The sequence below is a fragment of the Hypanus sabinus genome, chromosome 3 (genome assembly GCF_030144855.1).
Source record: "Hypanus sabinus isolate sHypSab1 chromosome 3, sHypSab1.hap1, whole genome shotgun sequence".
Lineage (NCBI taxonomy): Eukaryota > Metazoa > Chordata > Chondrichthyes > Myliobatiformes > Dasyatidae > Hypanus > Hypanus sabinus.
The window spans coordinates 125,577,185-125,599,350 of NC_082708.1; the positions used below are offsets into that span (position 1 = coordinate 125,577,185).

Here is a 22,166-nt window from a genome sequence, read left to right on the forward strand (position 1 = left end):
GATTTGTCCACAATTTAAAATATGTGATTCTAATGTTGTGTAGGTAGACAGTTTCAGAATGAGTTAGATCCAGAAGCTGTCACTTGTGAAACTGTATATACTACAATTCAAATAACCAGCAGCTTACCTCAGAAGGTGTAGGAATAATGGTAGAAGGAAGGAATATACTGCAGCTCTAACACTTAGCTGTATTTAGAAACTTCTGAGGTCAGGATTGGAGTACCCATACAGATAGTAAGGTGAAAAACCTCAGTAAAATAGATTTGTATTTTACAATGGTCATCTATGTTTCTTTCTAAGGATCTTTGCTCAGTCCACAGAGGATGCTAAGATTCTGTGTATACTGTTTCACCTTGAATTACAAATAAGCTCCCATGTGGAACTTAAGCTCTCCAGGTAAATACCTGTGCGTGGATCAGGAATGGGTTAAGCTTCAGTCTGCATGCTTTAGGTTGATGTTGTGCCAGTAATGTCCAACAGACAACCTCATATCAAGACAAGATAATGATAATGATCTGGCAGATAATCTTTTGGTGAGTTTTAGCACGGAAGTATAAAATGACACTTTCTGGAAAGTGGAGTAAAAGGCAAATGGGAATCTTACACTAAAATATTAAAGGAAGAACCAAGAAGTGTTTAAACTTGAATATACATAAATGAAAGGATACATTAATAATTATTTAAGAACACACTTTGAAGTGGAGACTTTTTCATATTGGGATTTATAAAAAGAAATATAATTAAAGATATTATCTTGAATCTGATGCACTGATCCACTGCCTGCATTCACTCCCCCCCCCCCCACCCCCTGCACTAATCCCACAGCTACCTTCTTTAGTACCCTAGGGTTGGGAGCACTGGAAGCCCTTACTCAAGACAGAGTGAGCCACAAATGGTGACGAATCTACAGAGCTCTACTCCCAGTATCACCTTGACGAGTGTCGATAGCTTTCAGCAGATTAATGCATCTTTCACACTTCAGAGATTTTTTTAAATAATTAATTAAAAATAAATGTAAATTTAAAAAGTGAGCAACCAACTTAGCTTTATTTAACTCCAGTTGTTCAAATGCTGAGGGTCCAGTTACCGTTGATAAAACTGTACAAATCATTTGTTTGGCCTTCTGGTTGTTGCCCAACTTTGAGAGGTGTGTCAAGAGCATAGAAAGGGTATTGGGGATTCCGGGAGAGTTGAGCTTTTGTTAAGAGAAAAGAGAGTAATAGATTATTTTTACATTGGGATTTTTATAAGGAATTTCAGGAACAACTATTTCTGTTGATGATGTTTTGCTGAGTAGAGACATACTTGTAAGAATATCATCAGAGTTAATCAAAAATTTATTTTACATGAGGTTGTATGTTTAATCATTTTAATATGGGAGGTAGAGAAATATTTGAAATTAGAATTATTGCTGGATGTTAGAAAGGGGATTAATAGAAAAGCATTTTCAAAGTACAAAGATGGGCTACATGATCTTCTGTAAACTTTTATCTGGGCCTTGTCAATGATTGTAAGTTCAGCATTTTGATGAAGTATCAAAATGTAACCTTGTATGGCCAGTGTTTTATGGTACATCATGTGCGATCCCAGTACCCAAGAAGGACCAACCGAAAATATTGAATTACTACTATCCAGTGGCTCTGACCTCACACATTATGTAGACCCTAGAGAGGCTGGTCCTGGCTCACCTCCATTCCCCTGTCAGATCAGTCCTCGATCCCCTACACATCATCTCCTGCCATCCAGGAGCATATTGGAGTCTACAATGTTGCTATCTACCTGCTAAACAGAGCTTACTCCCAGGGCAGCATTGTGATGATCATCTCTTCAGTACCATACATCCCTCATTGTTGGAGGAAAAGCTCCATTCAATGTGGGTTGCACTTCCTTTGTATCCTGGATAATGGACTACCTGAGAGGCAGGCTACAGTTTGTGCAGCTTCAGAGCCGTGTGTCAGACATGGCTATAAGCAGCACTGGGGCCCCACAGGGGACCGTATTGGCTTCCATCCTATTGGATTTTAAATGCAACACTGAGGTAAGTCATCTGCAGAAATTCTGAGGCTGAGGCACCGGTGACCCCTGTTTCCATCCAAGGGGTCAGTGTGGACATGGTGGAGGATTACAAATACCTGGGAATACGAATTGACAATAAACTGGACTGATCAAAGAACACTGAGGCTGTCTACGAGAAGAGTCAAAGCCGTCCCTACTTCCTGAGGAGACTGAGGTTCTTTAACATCTGCCGGATTATGCTGAGGATGTTCTACGAGTCTGTGATGGCCAGTGCTATCATAGTAGGCAGACATTCCCTATTTTGCTTACTTTACTATTTCTATACTACAGATGTTTGCCAATGTACTTGTGCTTAGACTGTTTGGAGGTCCATAGAACTCTCCCACTAATATGATTGATTACTCCCTTTATAATTTTGCAATTGAATCCAAATTGTCTTATCTATTGTCCAGTTTACCTTTCCTCCCTACAATTGTCATCTTTATCGATATTCCTACCCAGCTAATTTATGATATTATTCTTTACCTTGTCTAATAACACTGTAACAGGAATTGTGCGGTTTTGTTTTTGTGCTTCTTTAAACCAATAATAGAGTCTATAATACAATATTGTTAATCTACTATTGTTCCATGCCTTCAGTTGATTAGTTTTATTTCTCAGGCAGCATAAATATAAAATGTACTGTGAACACTGCCTTCATTCCAGCCCTTGTTTTCTTAATCTTTCAAACTCACTAAACCCTTGTGTTATGTTTTGTAACTTCAGGACATTAAGCTAATTAAAGGAAAACATGGGAGTCTGGGAATCTCACATGCCATTGTGGTTATTGTGTACATCCCTCCCTCTGCCAACCCGATGTCGGCATGTGACATCATTCACACCGTCATAGCCAGGCTACAAACCCAGCACCCGAGGGCCCTCATTACCATCTCGGGTGACTTCAAGCACGTTACCATGGCTAGAACACTGCCCAACTTCACGCAGTATGTGAGCTGTACAACCAGAGGGGAGAGGACCCTGGACTTGATGTATGCTAACGTTAAGGATGCCTACAGCTCCTCTCCCTTACCCCACTGGGAAGGTCAGCTCACAACCTGGTGCAACTCAAACCCTGCTACGTGCCTCTGGTGAAGAGTAAACCTGCAACCTCGGACAGTGAGGAAATGGTCGGGGGAGGCTTATGAGGCTCTCCAGGGTTGTTTTGAGGTGACAGACTGGCAGGCACATGGAGAGGACATTGATGGGCTCACAGAGTGCATCACTGGTTACATCAACTTCTGTGTGAACTGCAATGTTCTGGCAAGAACTGTCCTTTGTTATTCAAATAACAAGCCATGGGTAACAAAGGACATTAAGGCTAAAAACAGGGCTTTAAGGGATGGAAATAGGGAGGAGCTGAGGACAATTCAGAGGGACCTGAAAGCCAAAGACAGGGAGGCTAAAGACAGGTATAGGAGGAAGCTTGAGTGGAAATTCCAGCAGAACACCATGAGAGAGGTCTGGAGTGGGATGAGGACCATCACCGGGTTCCGGCAACTAGCAATAGAGGAGCTGAAGGCAGTGTGGACAGGGCCAACAAACTTAACCAGTTCTTCAACAACACACACAAAATGCTGGTAGAACACAGCAGGCCAGGCAGCATCGATAGGGAGAAGCACTGTCGACGTTTCGGGCCGAGACCCTTCGTCAGGACTAACCGAAACTATCTTTCCTTTTGGTTAGTCCTGACAAAGGGTCTTGGCCTGAAACATCGACAGTGCTTCTCCCTATAGATGCTGCCTGGCCTGCTGTGTTCTACCAGCATTTTGTGTGTGTTGTTGTTTGAATTTCCAGCGTCTGCAGATTTCCCCATGTTAACCAGTTCTTCAACAGATTTGACACTGTGGCCCCTGCCCATCCCCCACATGATTCATCTGTTGTCGGCCCCCAACCAACACATACTCCACTCTCCCCTCCTACCCCTCCTCACAGCCCCACATCCTGTTGTCATGACCACACCCCTCACCCACCTGAAACTACCACGGTGGGTTTCACAGCTGAACAGGAGAGAAGACAGCTGAAACGTCTCCACCCAAGCAAGGCTGCAGGCCCGGATGATGTCAGCCCCAGGGTGCTCAAAGCCTGTGCCCCCCAGCTATGTGGAGTACTTCACCATGTCTTCAACCTGAGCCTGAGTCTCCAGAGGGTTCCTGTGCTGTGGAAGACGTCCTGCCTCGTTCCTGTACCGAAGACGCCTCGCCCCAGTGGCTCCAAAGTCTACAGACCGGTGGCATTGACCTCCCACATCATGAAGACCCTGGAGAGACTTGTTCTAGTGCAGCTCTGGACTATGGTTAGGCCACACTTAGACCCCCTCCAGTTCACCTACCAGCCCCGACGAGGAGTAGAGGATGCCATCGTCTACCTGCTGAACCGTGTCTACGCCCACCTGGACAAGCCAGCGAGCACTGTGAGGGTCATGTTTTTTGACTTCTCCAGTGCGTTCAGCACAATCAGGGCCGAACTCTGCTCTGCTGGGTGAGAAGCTGACAGTGATGCAGGTGGATGCTTCCCTGGTGTCATGGATTATTGATTACCTGACTGGCAGACCACAGTGCGTGCACTTGCAACACTGTGTGTCAGACATAGTGGTCAGCAGCACTGGGGCTCCACAGGGGACTGTCCGGTCTCCCTTTCTCTTCACCATCTACACCTGGGACTTCAACTACTGCACAGAGTCTTGCCATCTTCAGAAGTTTTCTGATGACTCTGCCATAGTTGGATGCATCAGCAAGGGAAATGAGGCAGAGTACAGGGCTACGGTGGGAAACATTGTCACATGGTGTGAGCAGAAACATCTGCAGCTTAATGTGAGAAAGACTAAGGAGCTGGTGGTGGACCTGAGGAGGGCTAAGGCACCGGTGACCCCTGTTTCCATCCAAGGGGTCATTGTGGACATGGTGGAGGATTACAGGTACCTGGGGATACAAATTGACAATAAACTGGACTGGTCGAAGAACACTGAGGCTGTCTACTAGAAGGGTCAGAGCCGTCTCTATTTCCTGAGGAGACTGAGGTCCTTTAACATCTGCCGGACGATGCTGAGGATGTTCTACGAGTCTGTGGTAGCCGGTGCTATCATGTTTGCTGTTGTGTGCTGGGGCAGCAGGCTGAGGGTAGCAGACACCAACAGAATCAACAAACTCATCTGTAAGGCCAGTGATGTTGTGGGGGTGGAACTGGACTCTGTGACGGTGGTGTCTGAAAAGAGGATGATTTTCAAGATGGCATGCAATTTGGACAATGTCTCCCATCCACTCCATAATGTACTGGTTAGGCACAGGAGTACGTTCAGCTAGAGACTCATTCCACCGAGATGCAGCACTGAGTGTCATAGGAAGTAATTCCTGCCTGTGGCCATCAAACTTTACAACTCCCCCCTCGGAGTGTCAGACACCCTGACTTATTTCCACTTGGAATAATTTACTTATTATTATTTAATTATTTATGGTTTTATATTGCTATACTTCTACACTATTCATGGTTGGTGCGACTGTAACGAAACCCAATTTCCCCTGGGATCAATAAAACATGTCTGTCTGTCTGCCTTAAACTTCAAACATGTGAAAAATACCAACACATGTCAATGAAGAGAGAAAAACTTAAATTGAGGTTAATGGTGAAGACATATTGTACTGTAAGAAGGGTCTTTGCATTTTAGCTTCACTTAAAAGAATGACTACTAATCCTTAGGAAGAAAAAACAATCCTGGTTTTACTTAAGTATTTCTAATTATCTGTTCATTATCTGGCCAGCATGGTAGTGTAGCGGTTAGCAGAATACTTTACAGCACCAGTGACTCGGGTTCAATTCCCATCATTGTCCATAAGGAATGTGAACATTCTTCCCATTATCACATGGGTTTTCTCTGGGTGCCCTGGCTCCCTCCCACATTCCAATGATGTGGTAGGGTTTGTAATTGTAGGCAAGTTAAAAGCATGGTAATGCTTGGACCATGTTATTTATTGATGCAAATGATGCATTTCACTGTATGTGAAATATTCTGATGTACATTGATATCTGAAGCTAATCTTTTCCTAATCTTACTCATACTTTTTTTGCTTTTAGTTACATTTTCCTAAAAATGCAATATTTTAAAATGTTATATTTATTTAAATCTCTTTAAATAGTTTGGAAAATATCCCTGTCAGATACAATTAAAAACAGGCCTGTTTCACTTCACCAACATCTGTCGGGTGTGGACTGAATTTATTCAGCCATCTGGATCCCAAAATAAGAAGGGACAAGAATTGTGAATGTTAAGCCAGAACGTTGCTTTCAGCAGAAAAAGGACAACAGGTCTGTAGTTTCCTACATTCAGTCTCCCTCCCTCCATCTGTTTTCCTCCATGATTGAACCCTGACGGTTTTATGGAAAACAGAGTTTTTAACTAAGACCCTGATTGGTGAAAATCTTTGGAAATGCACCTTACAAGAGGAGTTACTGAACAAAAAATTACCTGATACTTCCACACCCGGCCTCTTAGTTCCAATTAGAGGGCTACTGCTGGATCTGCCTTGAGATTCACTCGTTTTCCTCAAATTAAGGACATGAGCTGTAAGGCTGTATATGATGCATTTGCCACAAGAGGAGTCAAACTCAAGCCAATTCTGTGTGAAGGAGTATAAATGATTCTCTAATTTTTTTGCAGGCTTTGATGCGTCCCGGGCGGATTGACCGTATTATATATGTACCATTGCCCGATACAGCAACTCGAACAGAGATTTTCAAGCTGCAGTTTCGTTCCATGCCGATCGGTGATGATGTAAGTTTGGATTATCTAGTGAGCAGGACCCAGAAGTACTCTGGCGCTGAGGTAAGCACCAATAAAAGTTCCTTGTGTGCAAATTAAATTCATGGGTTTTGCAAATCTGATGCCTTTTGCATCCCAGTGCTATCCTGATAATTTACATGAAAGTTTCTTCTCTTTTTCTCTTCTTTCTAATTAATTAAAATATTCTAGATCAAATTCCTGGTGAGTATAAGTTCATAAACTTGGAATTCCTCTCACGTAATTTAATTGACGATCATTTTGTGATTTAATTGAGAAAAGCTCCGAAGATGGATATCTTGAGACGTTTGCCTATCTTTGATAATGCACCAGCTAGTAGTATTTTGAAGTTATCTAGAAATTTTATTTTTGAGTAACATGAAAGGACAGGAGCTGTGCACTGTATCTGATACAGGCTATACATCTGACATCGGTGTGGCCAGCACTGAAATTGGAAGTATGCCATCCCTCCTTTATTAGTGTTTGGATGAGTTAGGGCAGACCCACTCACCACAATTTTCCACTGTTATTTGTTGTTGTTGGCGCCGCTTTCTCCAGTAACTCTCCAAGTTCAATTGCAGTACATTGTGTAGTGAGCAAGGTTTCTTTCTTATTTTTGGCTTTGTTGTTTGCCAGTAGTTTAGAAAATCAGTTTTCAAATCTATTTGCCCTTGGGAGAGTGAACAGTGGCCCAGACTTTCCAGTAATAATGATGGCAAAACTCTTAGTGTTTTCCATCATATATCCATGAAATTAGCACCAGCTGCAAAGTTTCATCCTTACATAATTTAGTGCAGAAATACTGGTTCATGTGACTCCTCTTCTACAGAACCCATGATATGCAACTTTCTCCAATCGAATTGATGTTAGTCACTTGATGTATTTACAAATTTCTCTCGCTGTGAAGTCCCCTGTGGACATTCCATTTTGTTGTACAAGGTCTGGCATTATTAAATAGCTATAATATTCCTTACCAAGCTCTTCTATCTAATTACTGCTTACCAGATTTCACGTAAGTAAATTTTAATTCCCTCAGTTGAACTCCAAGCAACAAAAGAGGAACCTCTCATATCAGCTAGAATTTCTGCATTAAATTATGCATGTGTGAAATTCTAAAGTTGCCATCAATCTCACTGTGTAATATTGACAAACTGATAATTTTGCCTGATTTCTAGTGCAAAGTTTGTCCATAGTTCGTATTCCAATGATGAATAGATTTGAAGATGGATTTTTTTTATGATCTAACACCTAACAAGGGCCAAAGTCAAAAGAAAATGCACGCAATATACTGTAATTTTAACAAACATTTAAAAGATTTTACAGACTGCCAAAAGACACGTAATTAAGGCAGAAGTTGAAGGATCATACATCCAAAAAAACATAATGCACTTTTTTTTTCTTCCTGGTTTGTTGTCCATGACATGGGACTTAACTGCTCAGACAGCATGATGGATGCCAGAGATATTTATGAATTGACCCTCAATCAGATAAAGAGAAATCAACATCACAAAGATTGCTGAATCTTTGTGAGCAGTTTTCCACAAATTCTGCAGACAGCAGTTTTGCCTCACTGCTTCTGCAAGATTAAGCTGAATAAGCACTTTCTACAAAATCACATTGCAATATGGATTAATCTACTGCTACGTACTGTAGTAATTTTATGTATTGCTTCTGCAAAAAAAACAGAAATTTCATGACATATGAGTGATGATAAACCTGATTCTGATATGGATCTCTGTTGTGGACTGAGAGTGGGAAAGTGGAAGGGAGAGGGGAGGGAGCGGAAAGCACCAGAGAGGCATTCCGCAATGATAAATAAACCAGCTGTCTGGAATCAGACGAGCTTACCTGGTATCTCACACCCGGGGTGTGTATGCCCCCCACACCCTGGCTCTCTTTCTTTGCTACCTGTCCCACACCAATTCCGCAGCACACCACCTTCAATATTCCCAACACCCTTTGCTCCCGCCAGATCTACAAACTCGATGTCTTCTCGACATTGATAAATGTAGTACTGTGCAAAGGTCACCAGGAATACTTAATAACTTAACAAAAATGTGGCTGGTTTGACAAGCTAGCTCAAGATCTCTGCAATCATTTTGTATGTCTGTGAGGAAATGCGGTTAAATTAAACTGAGTAACAATCAACTCAATTAGGACTGACTCTGGACAACAAAATTCTGTAAGATGCAAGGTATAGTGGTAAAAGTTGACTAAGAGAGATTGGTGGAGAAGGGCCTGAAGAGGCTCACCTATCAGCAAAATTTGCACTTGAATTTTCCTCAGTTTCAGTGGCTTGACTTTATTATATCCACCACTCCATGGACACCACCAATACACCCTATGAATTTGCTCCTTTAATTTCACCCTTGACATCTTTTTCTATATTTTTGTTTCCATATAATAAATCTCACTAGTCATTCATTCTATTATACATCACAAGTATGCTGGATATTTTGAATACAAAACAGCATATTTTCACCAAATTCCCATTTGTTATCTAATAATAGAAGACCACACTTGTGGCAGGAGAGTGAAAATAAAAGGTACCTGTACTGTGAGCAAATGTAAATGGTTCTAAAAAGAACAGTTGATCTTTGGCCTTAGAAATAGCAGCAAACCTAGGACTTGTGTTGTCAAAATTGGAACCTACTGTACAGCAGATAATGTACGTTTCTTTCTTACATTTGAGTGTGGGACTTGGTAAGGATATTTGAATAATCCTGTCCAGGATCCTGTAACAAGTTAGATCTGATCCAATTATTTCTCAATAGGGCTGAGCATACCAAACACAATAATTCCTTTATTTTAATTCTATTTGCTTAGTTTAATGTTATAATCCCCAATGCATTTTAATAGTTTTATCTATTTTAAGTTTTCATGTTTTTTTTTAAATTTCTTTGCAATTTCTTTGCTTTTGAAATGTGTTAGGATTATTTGAAAACAACTATTTAAAAATCTCTCACAACAGCCACAGTCAGTGAAAGAAGTTATGCTTTGCCAACAGTTAAAAGTTTTGAAGAAAGGGCTTCCTCAATGCATTTTTGGAGACCTAGTCAGCAGCTGGCCACACAATTGAAGTCTGAGAACTTTCATGCCTGCAATCTAGACCCCTCTCATATAGACTATGCAGGTAGAGAATGGGAAACTATAGAAAACATTTCTGGGCAGGTGGGCCAACCCAGAATGTTCTGGGGGCAGCTCGCAGATATCATCATGCTTCCGGCACCAGCATAGCATGCCCACAACTAACCCTTGTATCTTTTTGGAATGTCCAATATAACATAGACAGCACTCAAGGATGGGATTGAACCCTGGTCTCTGGTGTTGTGACTGTTCCACTTGCTATGAATGAACATTGAGCTTCCTTTTGAGTTTCATTGAATTCAGTTTTCAATGTTGCACACCTGATGCATGCAGCTCATTGAATAAACACCCTGAGCTGCTCAGCTTGAAAATTACATGCCACTATTAAAAGAAAAGATGGGAATTCATAAACCTTCCCTGCTGACACCCTTCCTCAGTCAACACTGCCAGAAATCTGATTAATTGGTCTTTCATCCATTAACTGTGTATCAGAACTTGCTCTCTGCAGGTTAACTGCACTCTTCGGAACAATGATAACTAAACTTACAAAATAAGTCATTGTATCCAGAAATTAGGATATTTTGAGTAATATTGTGAGTGTTAGAGAAATGCACATACTTCTTGAACAGAATTATTATTTGTGAGCGAGGGAAATGTTTTAATAGGCCTTCAAATCGAATAGTGCTTTTAGTATTTAATCATGACTCATACAGTAAGTATAAATTACAGTTTAAGCTATCTATAAGCTGGAGCCTAAAATTACTGGATCAAGTTACCAGAAAAATGCATATGAAATTCTTCTCATAGAATTGCAGCACAGAGGGAGGCCATTTGAGCCATTGTGCCTGTGTTATTTCTTTGAGTAAGCTGTTCTTTCTCTACAGTGCTGCTATCTTTTTCATTTCAAATATTTATCTAATTCTTTTTTGAAAATTGCTTAATTCTTTTTTGAAAATTGTTGTTGTGCTTGTTTTTATTGGCATTTAAAGCAATACAGTACAAACTGATTTGATTGCATGTCGTAAGATTTTTTTACTTCATATTGTTGTGGCTTTCTGTAACAATTACCAAGTAAAAACAGAAAATATGGGTGATAATCATCAGATCAGTTAAGATTTCAGATCAATGACTGTTGTGTATTTAATATTTCAGTAATATTTGAGTAATCTTGCAAATATATAGTACGATTAGATCCTTTATTGTTTATATATTTCATTATGGTTATACAGTAAGTAAAAATATGTGAATTGCATACACCATCACTCTACTAAGATATATGCACATTTTACTTAAAGTAAACATGAAGTTAGATTCCCATTTCAGATTCACTATTCCTTTGAAATAGTGCAATGTTTTAAAGTTACAAAACATAACAGTGGTGACGAGGTATTTTTAAAACAAACCCAAGATGGCTACTAATCTATTAAAGAGCAGTGAGCCATTTAAACCAGGGGCGTATCTACGGAAAATAGTGCCTATGGCAAGCACTGAAATTGCTCCCCTGTCCAAACATCTGAGACCCATCTTTTAGATAACTTTACCATAATATCAGCTCAAAACTATGTCAAGCTCATTAATCTTTTAATTAACAAATTATGCACTACATGAAAATTATAACTGCACCTTCCTGGCTTTCACTGATGGAAATTGGTCTATGATGTGATCAAAGTCAATTTTTTCAGTTTCTTCTCTTTCTACACTCAGCAGAGCAAGATCACAGAGTCTGCCTTGACCCATGGAGACTCTCAAATACAAAAGTATTAGTTTTAACTTACTGAATGATCTTTCACAGCTGGCAATGGAAACTGCGATGGTTAGCATTATCTGAATAGCAATGCAAAGATTGGGGAAGACGCTCCCATCTCCATACTGAACAATAAGTTCAAGAAGCTCTTCAGGTCTTGATATTTTCATGTTGACCCGTCTTGATAGCAACATTCTGCAAAATCCATAAATTCTTCATATAGCTGCTGTCCATCAACATCAGAGCTGTACAATTCACCCAAATTTTCGCACTTCTTCTTTAGGTCATTATTGTCGGCGCCGTAACACAGTACCTCGACATCGAGAAGGAACCCAAACTTGGCGTCAATGTCATGCAAATGAGTGAACCTCTCATCCATTTCTCTGTGAAGACGGTCGAGTGTTCCCTTCATTTCTCTTTCCATTTCTTCCTTAGCTGTTAACCCAGCATCTCTCAAGTTTTCATCAGCCATTCATTTCTTTCATCTCTGATGTCTTTCAACTTCAATATTCCATCCTTGACAGGGGCCGACTCCTTCTTCAAGTGACTCCCTGACTAACGCTTCTCTTTCATCATAAAAATGATCTCGGAGGGCTTTCAAATCCAGGGCAGCATCGTGGAAGTTCGTGCTAGGATCCTGCAGCCTCTTTTGAATATGGTCAATGCGAATGAGTGCTTTGTTCCAAAATCCTAGCAAAATCAGAAAATTGTAACTTAACATGCGGTTGTACAGCTACCTTGCGTCACTTCTTGTTTCACTGGTCTCGTTTTCATTGTCTATCGTGTCCTGGAGAACTTGAAGTATCTCCTCAAGGTACTTGTTGACGGACTCCACTGCTTCTGTCCTTGCACTCCACCTGGTTTCGAATTCCTACTTAAAAACCACAGACATGGCATTTTTGAGTTTTTCCAGCGCTGTGTTGAAAGAGAGAAAAACACGTAGAGAGCTTCGATGGTTCCAAAAAAATTGACCATCATTGTATCCTGCTTGGCTTCCATGTACACCCACCAAGCTGAGTGAGTGATTGTCGCAATTCACAAACACTGCCAGGTTGTTTTTCTCACTTATTCTTTGATGAACACCACTTCTGTGTCCAGCCATCACAGCTGTGTTGTCATAGCACTGTGACCAACAATCTTGTAGCTCCATTTCGTCCTTCTCTAGCTGTTTCAAGATGTCTTCAACTAAGCTCTCAGCATCCTTCTGGCTTACCTGGATAAAACCAAGGAAAAATTCTCTAACACGGACTGTTTTCCTCTCAAAATCAACTTCCACATATCTCACTGCTTCTGACATCTGCTCACGGTGTGCCTGATCCGGAGTTGAGTCAAACATGAGACCATAGTACTTGGCTTTACGAATGCTTCTCAGTAAACTCTGGTGAATGGATGCCATCATCAGCAAGATAAGACATGGATCCAGGATGATTTTCCAAATGAGTGAGGTGTTCTTTTACGACAGGGTCAAAGATGGCCAGTAGTTTCAGTAAGCCAAGGTAATTTCCCACATTGGAGTCATCGTCTAGCTGAAGTGACTCCCTGTGTCCTCACAAAGCCAGGTTCTGAGTCACAAGGAATTTTATGCAGTAAAAGACTCTCGTCAAGATATCACACCACTTCTGCTTTAACTTTTTCAATCTGTGACTGAAAAACCGCGTCAATAACTCCTCTGTTTCCAGCTAAATTTCTTTCCACTGTGTGAAGCATTCCCAGTGATTCTTGGCATTTTCATGAACACTAATCCTTTCAGGTGCTTTCCACTGGTTGAATCCACTTTCCTGCTCCAATGAGGATTGATGGTCTGACCAGGAATAGAGAAGACAACAGATACAAAATGCAGACTTTTAGAAGGGGAATAGACCAGCCACAAGCGAGTCACTTCCTCACCACAACCATTTCCCAATTTCCTCTTGAACCAAGTTTTATTCATTGAGCGGTTATTTGTCGGTAGGAAAGGCCCCTCACTGTTCTGGAAATACATTGAACCCAGCTTTATTATTTCTGTTCTCAACGCGTCAGGCAGTATTGCTTTTCTGGTATTCTTGTCGAACTTCAGAAGTGTGATATCATGCTGTTCAATCACTTCTGGTATGACAGTTTGGGGCTCTTTGACACCATCCAGTTCACTAGGTTCAGTGTCATCAGGTAAAATCTCATCAATAAACTCAACATCACCACCACCACTATCGTCTTCCCCTCCTGTCATGTCCACGTTCTCTGTGGCAGCCTCATTCTTAATCTCGTCATTTAATACTCAGATTTATCTGACTTGACTTCCTCCTCAGCTTGTGACGCATTTGTACTTGATCTACCTTGGGATTCTAACAAACTTGAAGCAGGTGCAGGCGACTCCATGGAACGTGTTGAACTACTTGTTCCGGGCTTTTCAAAGAAGGGCATAAAGAACTTGCTCGACTTCTTGGCTTCCTCCGCCTCAAACTTTTGTCTCTTCTGTCCTTCAGCTCCACTTTCCTTCTTCATCGTGAAGAAACATTTCATGGTCTTCTTACACAATGCTCTGAAATAAGGCCATGCTAGTGCTTCTCACTCATGATAATCAGAGACAGATCATACATCTGAAGAAAATTCTTTTTTCACTATCCGAGGATGGCTTGTCTGATTTTAATAGAAACTGCTCAGTGGCGCCCAGGTGTACGTGCCATACCTGCCATGCCTTAGATATGCCACTGATTTAAACTAAAAAGAAATTCATTGAAGAATAGCTAATAAAAAACGCAGCCCATCATGTGCAGAGATGGTCAATTTGAAAAAGAAATTGTGTATCACATGTTTATTGAAAGGTGCACAGTAGTGTTTTTCACTTGTCAGAAAATGGAACACTTCATGGGCTCATAAAGAGCCTGTACAGGGTGATAATAATCATAAAATAGAGCAGAAATGGATGGCTACATTGGAAAATTTGATGTGTTTGATTACACAAGAGATAACTGGAATATGTATACTGAGCAAATTGAATGGTATTTTGAAGCAAATGAAATAGCCAATGAGAACCAGTTTTGTTGAGTGCATTGGGTTTTAAGTCATGCCATTTACTTTGAATTTTAACTACTCCAACCAAAACTTCCAGAATGAGCTTTGCTGATATTGTAAAACTACACCTGTCCCTACACCTCATGTCTTACCACCATTCAGGGCCCCAAACAGTCCTTCCAGGTGAGGCAACACTTCACTTGTGAGTCTGTTGGATTCACCTATTGCATCTGGTGCTCACGGTGCAGCCTCCTCTGCATCGGCGAGACCCAATGCAGATTGGGGGACCACTTCGTCGAGCACCTACGCTCCGTCTGCCACAACAGACAGGATCTCCCGGTTGCCACTCACTTCAACTCTCCCTCTCATTCCCATTTGGTTATGTCCATGCATGGCCTCCTCTACTGCCATGATGAGGCCAAACTTCGGTTCGAGGAACAACATCTCATATACCGTCTGGGTACTCTCCAGCCCCTTGGTATGAACATTGAATTCTCCAACTTCCGGTAATTCCCTCCCTCTCCCTTCCCCATCCCACCTCTACTCTGTCTCCTCTTCTAGCTGCCTATCACCTCTCATTACTCTGCCTTCTTCTACTACCCATAGTCCTTTCCCATTAGATTCCTCCTTCACCTCTCCTGCCTATCCCCTCCCTGCTGCCCCTCCCCCACCCATTGACCTTTCCTCTGATTGGTTTTTCACCTACCCACCCTCCCCCCACCTTCTTTATAGGGCCCCTGCCCCCTCCTTCTTTAGTCCTGACAAAGGGTTTCGACCTGAAACGTTGATTGCTCCTTTCAATGGATGCTGCCCGACCCGCTGAGTTCATCCAGCTTTTTTGTACGTACTGTTCACAGGATTTGTGTTTTTTTTCCCTCTTTCACTATGCATTAGGGGTTGGTCTTTTTGATATAATCCTCTGTTTGTGATATATAAATGTGGATGAAATTGTGATAAACAGTATGAACATAGATGAGATTTGAAGATGACACAAGAATTGGCTGAGCTCTGGATAGTGAAAATAGTTGTCTACAATCTCACTGACTCTCATTCAGTTCTGGTGCGGCGGAGAAGAGAAGTACATACGTCAGGCTGGGCTAAAGTGGAATAGCAAGGTAGTGCTTATGGTTCATGGACTGCTCAAAAACCTGATGGTAGAGAGGAAAAAGCTCTCACTGAGTGGGGGTCTTCAGACTCCTGTACTTCCTCCCCAATGGTAGTTATGAGAAGAGGGCATTCCCTGGATGGTAGTGCTCCTTAATGATGGATGAGCATTTTCTTGAGGCATCATCTTTTGAAGAAGTCCATTGTGGTGGGGAGGGTTGTGCCTGTCATGGAGCTGGCTGAGTAAACAACCCTCTGCAACCTCTTTCGATCCTGCACTTTGCAGCCTCTATACCAGACATTAATGCAGCTAGTCAAAATACTCTCCAATGTAAATCTGTAGAAATTTTTTGGAGTCTTTGGTGACATAAGTGATCTCCTCAAACTTCAAATGTGCCTTCTTCATAATTGCCTTAATGTGTTGGACCCAGGATGGATCCTCTGAGCTGTTGACACCCAAGATCCTGAAGCTGCATGCCCTTTCCACCACTGACTCCTCAATAAGGACCAGTGTATGTTTTCCTGCATTCCCTTCTTCAAATTCACAATCACTTCCTTGATTTTGCTGACGTTGAGTGCGAAGTTGTTGTTGCAACATCATTCAACCAGCTGTTCTGTCTTGTTCCTGTATGTCTCCTTGTAGCTTGTAGATTCTACCAACAACAGTGGTAACATCAGCAAATTTATAGATGGTATTTTAGTTGTGCCTAGCTACATAGTCTTAAGTATAGACAGAATAGAGCAGTGGTCTAAGCATGCATCCTTTAGGTGCACGATGGTGAGTCCAAAAGATTCCAGTCACCTTACAGTGCCAATAGGTTGTTACTTTCCTTGAACCTTAAAGGACAGGCCTTCTGCTGGTATCAGGAGACCTGGGCAATTTTAGCACTGAGTACAGGCTGCTCAAACAGCTTGCAAATTTCACAGTGTGCTGCAACTTAACTAATGGTGAGTGTGTTTTGCAGGATTTAGCTCCTATGGTACACAAGCACCAGTCTATGACAATTGTTCCTGTACTATTAGACTGCAATTGTCTAGTGCCAGCCAGCTGACCTGAGACTCTAAGCCTTCCGAAGTATGTGTGCTTGGACCTGAAGCTTGTGCATTGCATGTAGACTTCATGCTGTGAACTGCACTTTTCTGCTGATCCCCTACTCTCTGTGCAGCTGGACAAGAGTAAGAAGTAGCCTGTTGTAATCCTTATGACACCTGCTCCTGCTGTGCCGGTCCCACTGTGTACATCTGCTACCCAGGGTAAAACAGCATAAGTGCTATCCATACTGATATGATAGTTTGGAGTTCTAAAGTGCAGATCTCATAAAGTAACTTTCAAAGTTTAGGAACTAAGCTGCAAAGTTTATAGCATTAACTCCAATGTTTACAAAATGGGCTCTCACCACATCCACTGAATGAAACCTTTCACAGTAACACTCAAGAATGCATATACAAGGTTGCAACACTTATTGGCAGATTTACAGTGAGTTCTTCAGCTACCTCCAATCTCTTTGTACCTTAATTTTATTGGTAAATTAAACTTGCCCTCCCTTATTAATATGGTCCTAATTAATAGCAGTTAACTCATTGAATTTACCAACTGATCACTTGTGAAGTTTGTTTAATACACTTGAATTAATGTGAAAACTGACAAGATGAACACAGTTTTCCAAATCACTGCTGCTTTTTAAATCCTCCCTTACCTGTTCCCGAACCAGTAATTCAGCCATTTTATGCAAACCAGATGATTGGGTGTCATATCATGCTTTTACCCATCACAATATTTCAATAATAAATTAAACCAACCAAGGAAAATAACAAGGCATCTTGGTATTGAAAGTGTGAATGATTTTTTCCCATGGTTGTTGAAGAGATTTATTAGAGATGAAACAAGCATTGGATGGAAAAAATCTATTTGATTTAAGTAATTACAGAAACTATTACAGATGGATATAAACAATGATGATGGGTGATTTCCTTAAATAATAAAATTTTGAAAACAATGGTATAAATAGTATGTCTAGAGTGCTGATATAACATAAAGATGTTGATAATGCTACTTTAAAGACTTTGGAGATATAACTCATGCAAGATCTGAGATATTTGTGAGAAATTTGTAAGCAGCATAATTTGAGTAGGCATTTATTTGCATATTATGTCTCTGGTATAAGGATGAAGAATAGCTTGCAATCAGTTACTCAACAATTGAAACCACCGAATGATGTTTTGGAGTTGTTGACTTACAGATATTAGCTTTGATCACAGGAAGTGGTATTTAGTTACTTTTTAGATAAGGATGTCCTTTTGCACCACACTTAAAGGAAGTCTCCCTGTGCTGGCATGCTCAGGCTCTCTATTTACTTTACAGGTTTGCTTTCAATAGTGCTCTTGATATTGGGGAAAAACCAGTAAACACAGCAATCTCAGTGGCACAAAACTCCCCTTTTACCCTGGATACCATTGCCAGCAGTTTGATATCTGCCAGTAATGGATAACTTCATTGGTCAAGGAAGGATTCTTCCATGCCCAGACACCTGGTGAAAGAAGCTGCCCAGACCCAAACGCAGAAATCTGGTGGACTGTTGCCACTCGTGGAATAAATATTTCAGTAAGAGACTGCTCTTGCTACGACCTGATAAAAGTACTTGCTTGATGTTAAAATTCAAACCTTTCACATATAGCTTTGGTTCGCCAATTGAAATAAAAGTGCCCTTTCTCCAGTTTTCTGATTACTGAAAAGAAGGAAGCATTTAAATCAATATTGTGTCTTTTATAACCTCTGGAAATCCTGAAGCACTTTATGCTTAATTAAGTACATTTTGAAGTGCAGGTGCTGTTGATTTGTGGAAAATGCAGCAAAGGTTTTGTAAGTAGCTGTCTCAAGTAGTGATATGAAAATGAAATTTTCATGAAATATGAAAGCATAATTTGAAAATTAGCAAAAATAAGTGAAGTTTTCACTGTAGTGCGAGAACCTAGATTGTGTTGTCTTTCTGTAATGGGATATAAGCTCTCCAATTTCCAACCGAGAGGTAAGTGTGCTTCCAAATGAACCATAGCTGATTGTTCTCCAGATTATATTAAATAAAAATCCTATTCACCCTCGTGGGTGAACGGCAAGTGCAGTGACCAGTTTTAACAGTTCCACATTAGAGAAAATAGGTTAAAATATTTTGTTTTATTTTAAAGGCTGAGTTCTTGTCAAGAAAAGAATATTCTTTTGATAACCTTAAAAATGCCCAAAGATGCTTTCAAAATCTGGGTCCATACGTGAACAGATATAGCAAGTATTAATAGCAGAAAAGTAACTGGACAATTGGAGGTACAAGTTATATGAATGAATCTCCTGGAATTCATCCAAACAGAATAATTAACTCCATTATGAGACCATGTACTGTAACATGTCAGAATTCAGTGAAATAGAATCTGTAATTACCATGTAGTGTAAACTCACTTTGGAATATTGAGGAGAATTAAGTCAAATCTTTTCTGTATTACAAAATTGGGCAGTTCCATGATGTATTACAATATTGCTCTATAGAATTTATCATGTTTTTAAATGGCTCCATTTTTATTATCAGAGAATGCATATAGTATACAATCTGAAATTCTTACTCTTCACAGACATCAATAAAAACAGAAGAGAACCCCAAAAGAATGAACAGAAAAATGTTAGAACCCCAAAGCCCCTTCTTCCCCCTCCCCCACACAAGCAGCAGCACGGCATCAACCTCCCCCACCCATTTCAGCAGAAAGCATCAGTGCCCACCACCCACCAAACAACAGCAAAGCCCCCAAAGAGAGACCATGATCTGCAGTCAACAAAAACTGTTGCTTACCCAACAGTTCGATATGCCACAGGCTCTGTCTCTCACTAGCAAGGGAGAGAGAGAAATGTCACCCATTTCACAGTGAAAGGGGAGACCAACAGTGTTCACTGTTATGTTGTTACAGTCTGCCGTGCTGCTTTTTATTCTGCGATTCTCTGTCTCAGAATCAGCAACAGACTCTCCCCACCCTCAAGAGAAAGAGAGCAAGAGGGCAATTGCTTGCCCTCCGGGACCTCTGTCCACAGCGTCTGCCGCCTTTCTACGTTGCTCCTGGAGAATGTTGGAAAACAGCAGATCAGTGAGCTCCAAGAGTGGGAACTCGTGCTCCGTGAAAAACTGCAGTTTGAGAGCGGTTGTAGATCAGGGACTTCGATAGAACCCCAGCTGCCTTGAAAAGAATAAAAAGAGACATTAAAGGGAGGAATTTAAGCTGTTTCCACAGATGGGCTCACGGAAGCAGCCATTTGGTGGCATCTGAGCTCTGCCCACCAGTTTTAAAGTAATTACTGTTTTTTTTATCAAAACGAGTTTCTTCATTTTCGGTAAAATGTAAACATACATTGACATTTTTACATTCACTCACTGTTCAAAGTAAAAGAAAACTGCAGTTGCTCTATAAAAATCTGTATATCACATTACCATGTGCATACAAGATTTGGTGAAGGTGGCCTTCCCACCGTCCCTCATGGGTTGTTCTTTATAAAGGTACTGCATTGCTAAGGCTATGCTCAAACAATACGCTTGGGTATTTGTGACTTGGCATCTCTCAATTATGGATTATTCCTTTTAATGGAAGATCAGGAAGTTTTGGACATACCCACAGAGCCTGTCATTACTGATTTTCTGTCACAGAAATTGATGTAAGAAAAATTATTGGATACACTCAGTTCGTCAGACCACATCCGTGTAAGAAGAAACAGTAAATATTTTGGGTGAGCTGTGCTGCAAGTTCAAAAGCTTGAAATGTTAAAACAGTAATATTTGCACGGCATTTTGTCAAATGGCGTTGATTGCATAGTCATTTGGGTTCATTCACTCTACTTCCCTAGCTGGCTGGTGGTATAGTAGTATCAACAGCGCACCCTGAGGCGAATGGGCCCGAGTCCGAGTCCGGCCAGCCCCTTGCAAGCTTTCCATCCGTGCTGCATTGTCTGTTGAGCTAGCAACTCAGCCTCATAAAAAAACAGTCAAAAAAATGTCGGCTGATGCACCATAAGGGAAAGGAACATCATCACCAGCAACTCTACTTCCCTCAGGATTTTAGTACATTCTGCAATGTTCTTTGTAAAGGTCAGTTTCATGGCTAGACACATCTCTAACCCAGTGAAGGATACGTAGAATTGTACATGGTGATATTTGGAGTTTGTGTTCTGAAACTTTTCACACATCCTTGCACAAAATGTCAATCAGGGTCAGCTTGTTGAAACCCTGCTGAGGCTACAGCTGAAACTTTGGCTCCCATACACAAAATGGAAACCTTGTGGGTTCACTGTCACAGTGTACTGATAAACTCCAAAGCCCCTTAAGAGATATTAAATTTAAGAGACTTCTAGACAGGTATATGGATGAATTTAAGGTGGGGGGATAAATGGGAGGCAGGGTTTAAGGGTTGGCACAACATTGTGGGCCGAAGGGCCTGTACTATTCTATGTTCTATGTAAACTGGCCTGACTTGTGCCATGTAGAATAATATCACAGTTATTTTGTATATCATCACAAAAGTTCCTGCTGGTTTTAATGAGGAGCTATCCTACCCACTTACAAGCTTATCTTTCAGTTCATTGATTCATTCTTCCTAATTTTTGGTATAAATGTAGAGCTGCTGAACGAATACTCAGAGCCTTCAGTTTATCAGGTCTTACTTGTGAAGCATAGAAAGGATCAGCAACGAACGCACCAGGGAACCTGACCTTGTGCTTGCTCCAGTATACTCTAACTTCCTGACTCAATACAAATGAACAGATGCCAATGAACCATAGACCAGCTGCCTTTTAGAGCAAAAGCTAATTGCAATTTTCAGTGTTTTTCAATTTCTTTTTGTCATACCTGTGAAATTCTGTTCTCCTAAGAATAAAGTCTTTCAGGCAAAATAATTGAATTAAATCCACATATCTCATTCTTTTAGAGCTACAAATGGTGCCTCATGGTATTACTTAAGAACCAATACCTTCACATAATCAATGATGGACATTGCCATGGCACTTCTACTTAGCTCTTCTAATTTTGTAGATAATTTATACTAAGATTTAACTTTGTGATTTATATTAAAATTTTTGCATTGAGGTGGATAAGGCCATCGTCAGCATGGAGGACCAACAGCTTATATTCCATCTGGTACCCTTCAACCTGATGGCATGAATATCGATTTCTCCTTCCAGTGAACAAATTCCTTCCCCCACCCCACTGTATTCCCCACTCTGACCCTTCTACTCACCTGCCTATTACTTCCCCCTGGGTCCCCTCCTCCTTCCCTTCCTTCTATTCTCCACTCTCCTCTCCTATCAGATTCTTTCTTCTCCAGCTCTTGACCTTTCCCACCCACTTGGCTTCACCTCTCGCCTTCCAGCTAGCCTCCCTCCCCTCCCCTGAC

At 41.0% G+C, this 22,166-nt stretch overlaps 1 protein-coding gene across 2 annotated transcripts in view; it reads left to right on the forward strand.

Annotated features, from left to right (window-relative positions):
• Positions 1–22,166, forward strand: part of afg2a (AFG2 AAA ATPase homolog A) — a 377,888-nt gene that overhangs the window by 290,458 nt on the left and 65,264 nt on the right. For both annotated transcript variants that reach the window (XM_059965085.1, XM_059965084.1), the window contains exon 15: positions 6,707–6,871. In XM_059965085.1, coding sequence (XP_059821068.1) covers positions 6,707–6,871 — 165 coding nt within the window. The remainder of the gene's footprint in view (positions 1–6,706; positions 6,872–22,166) is intronic.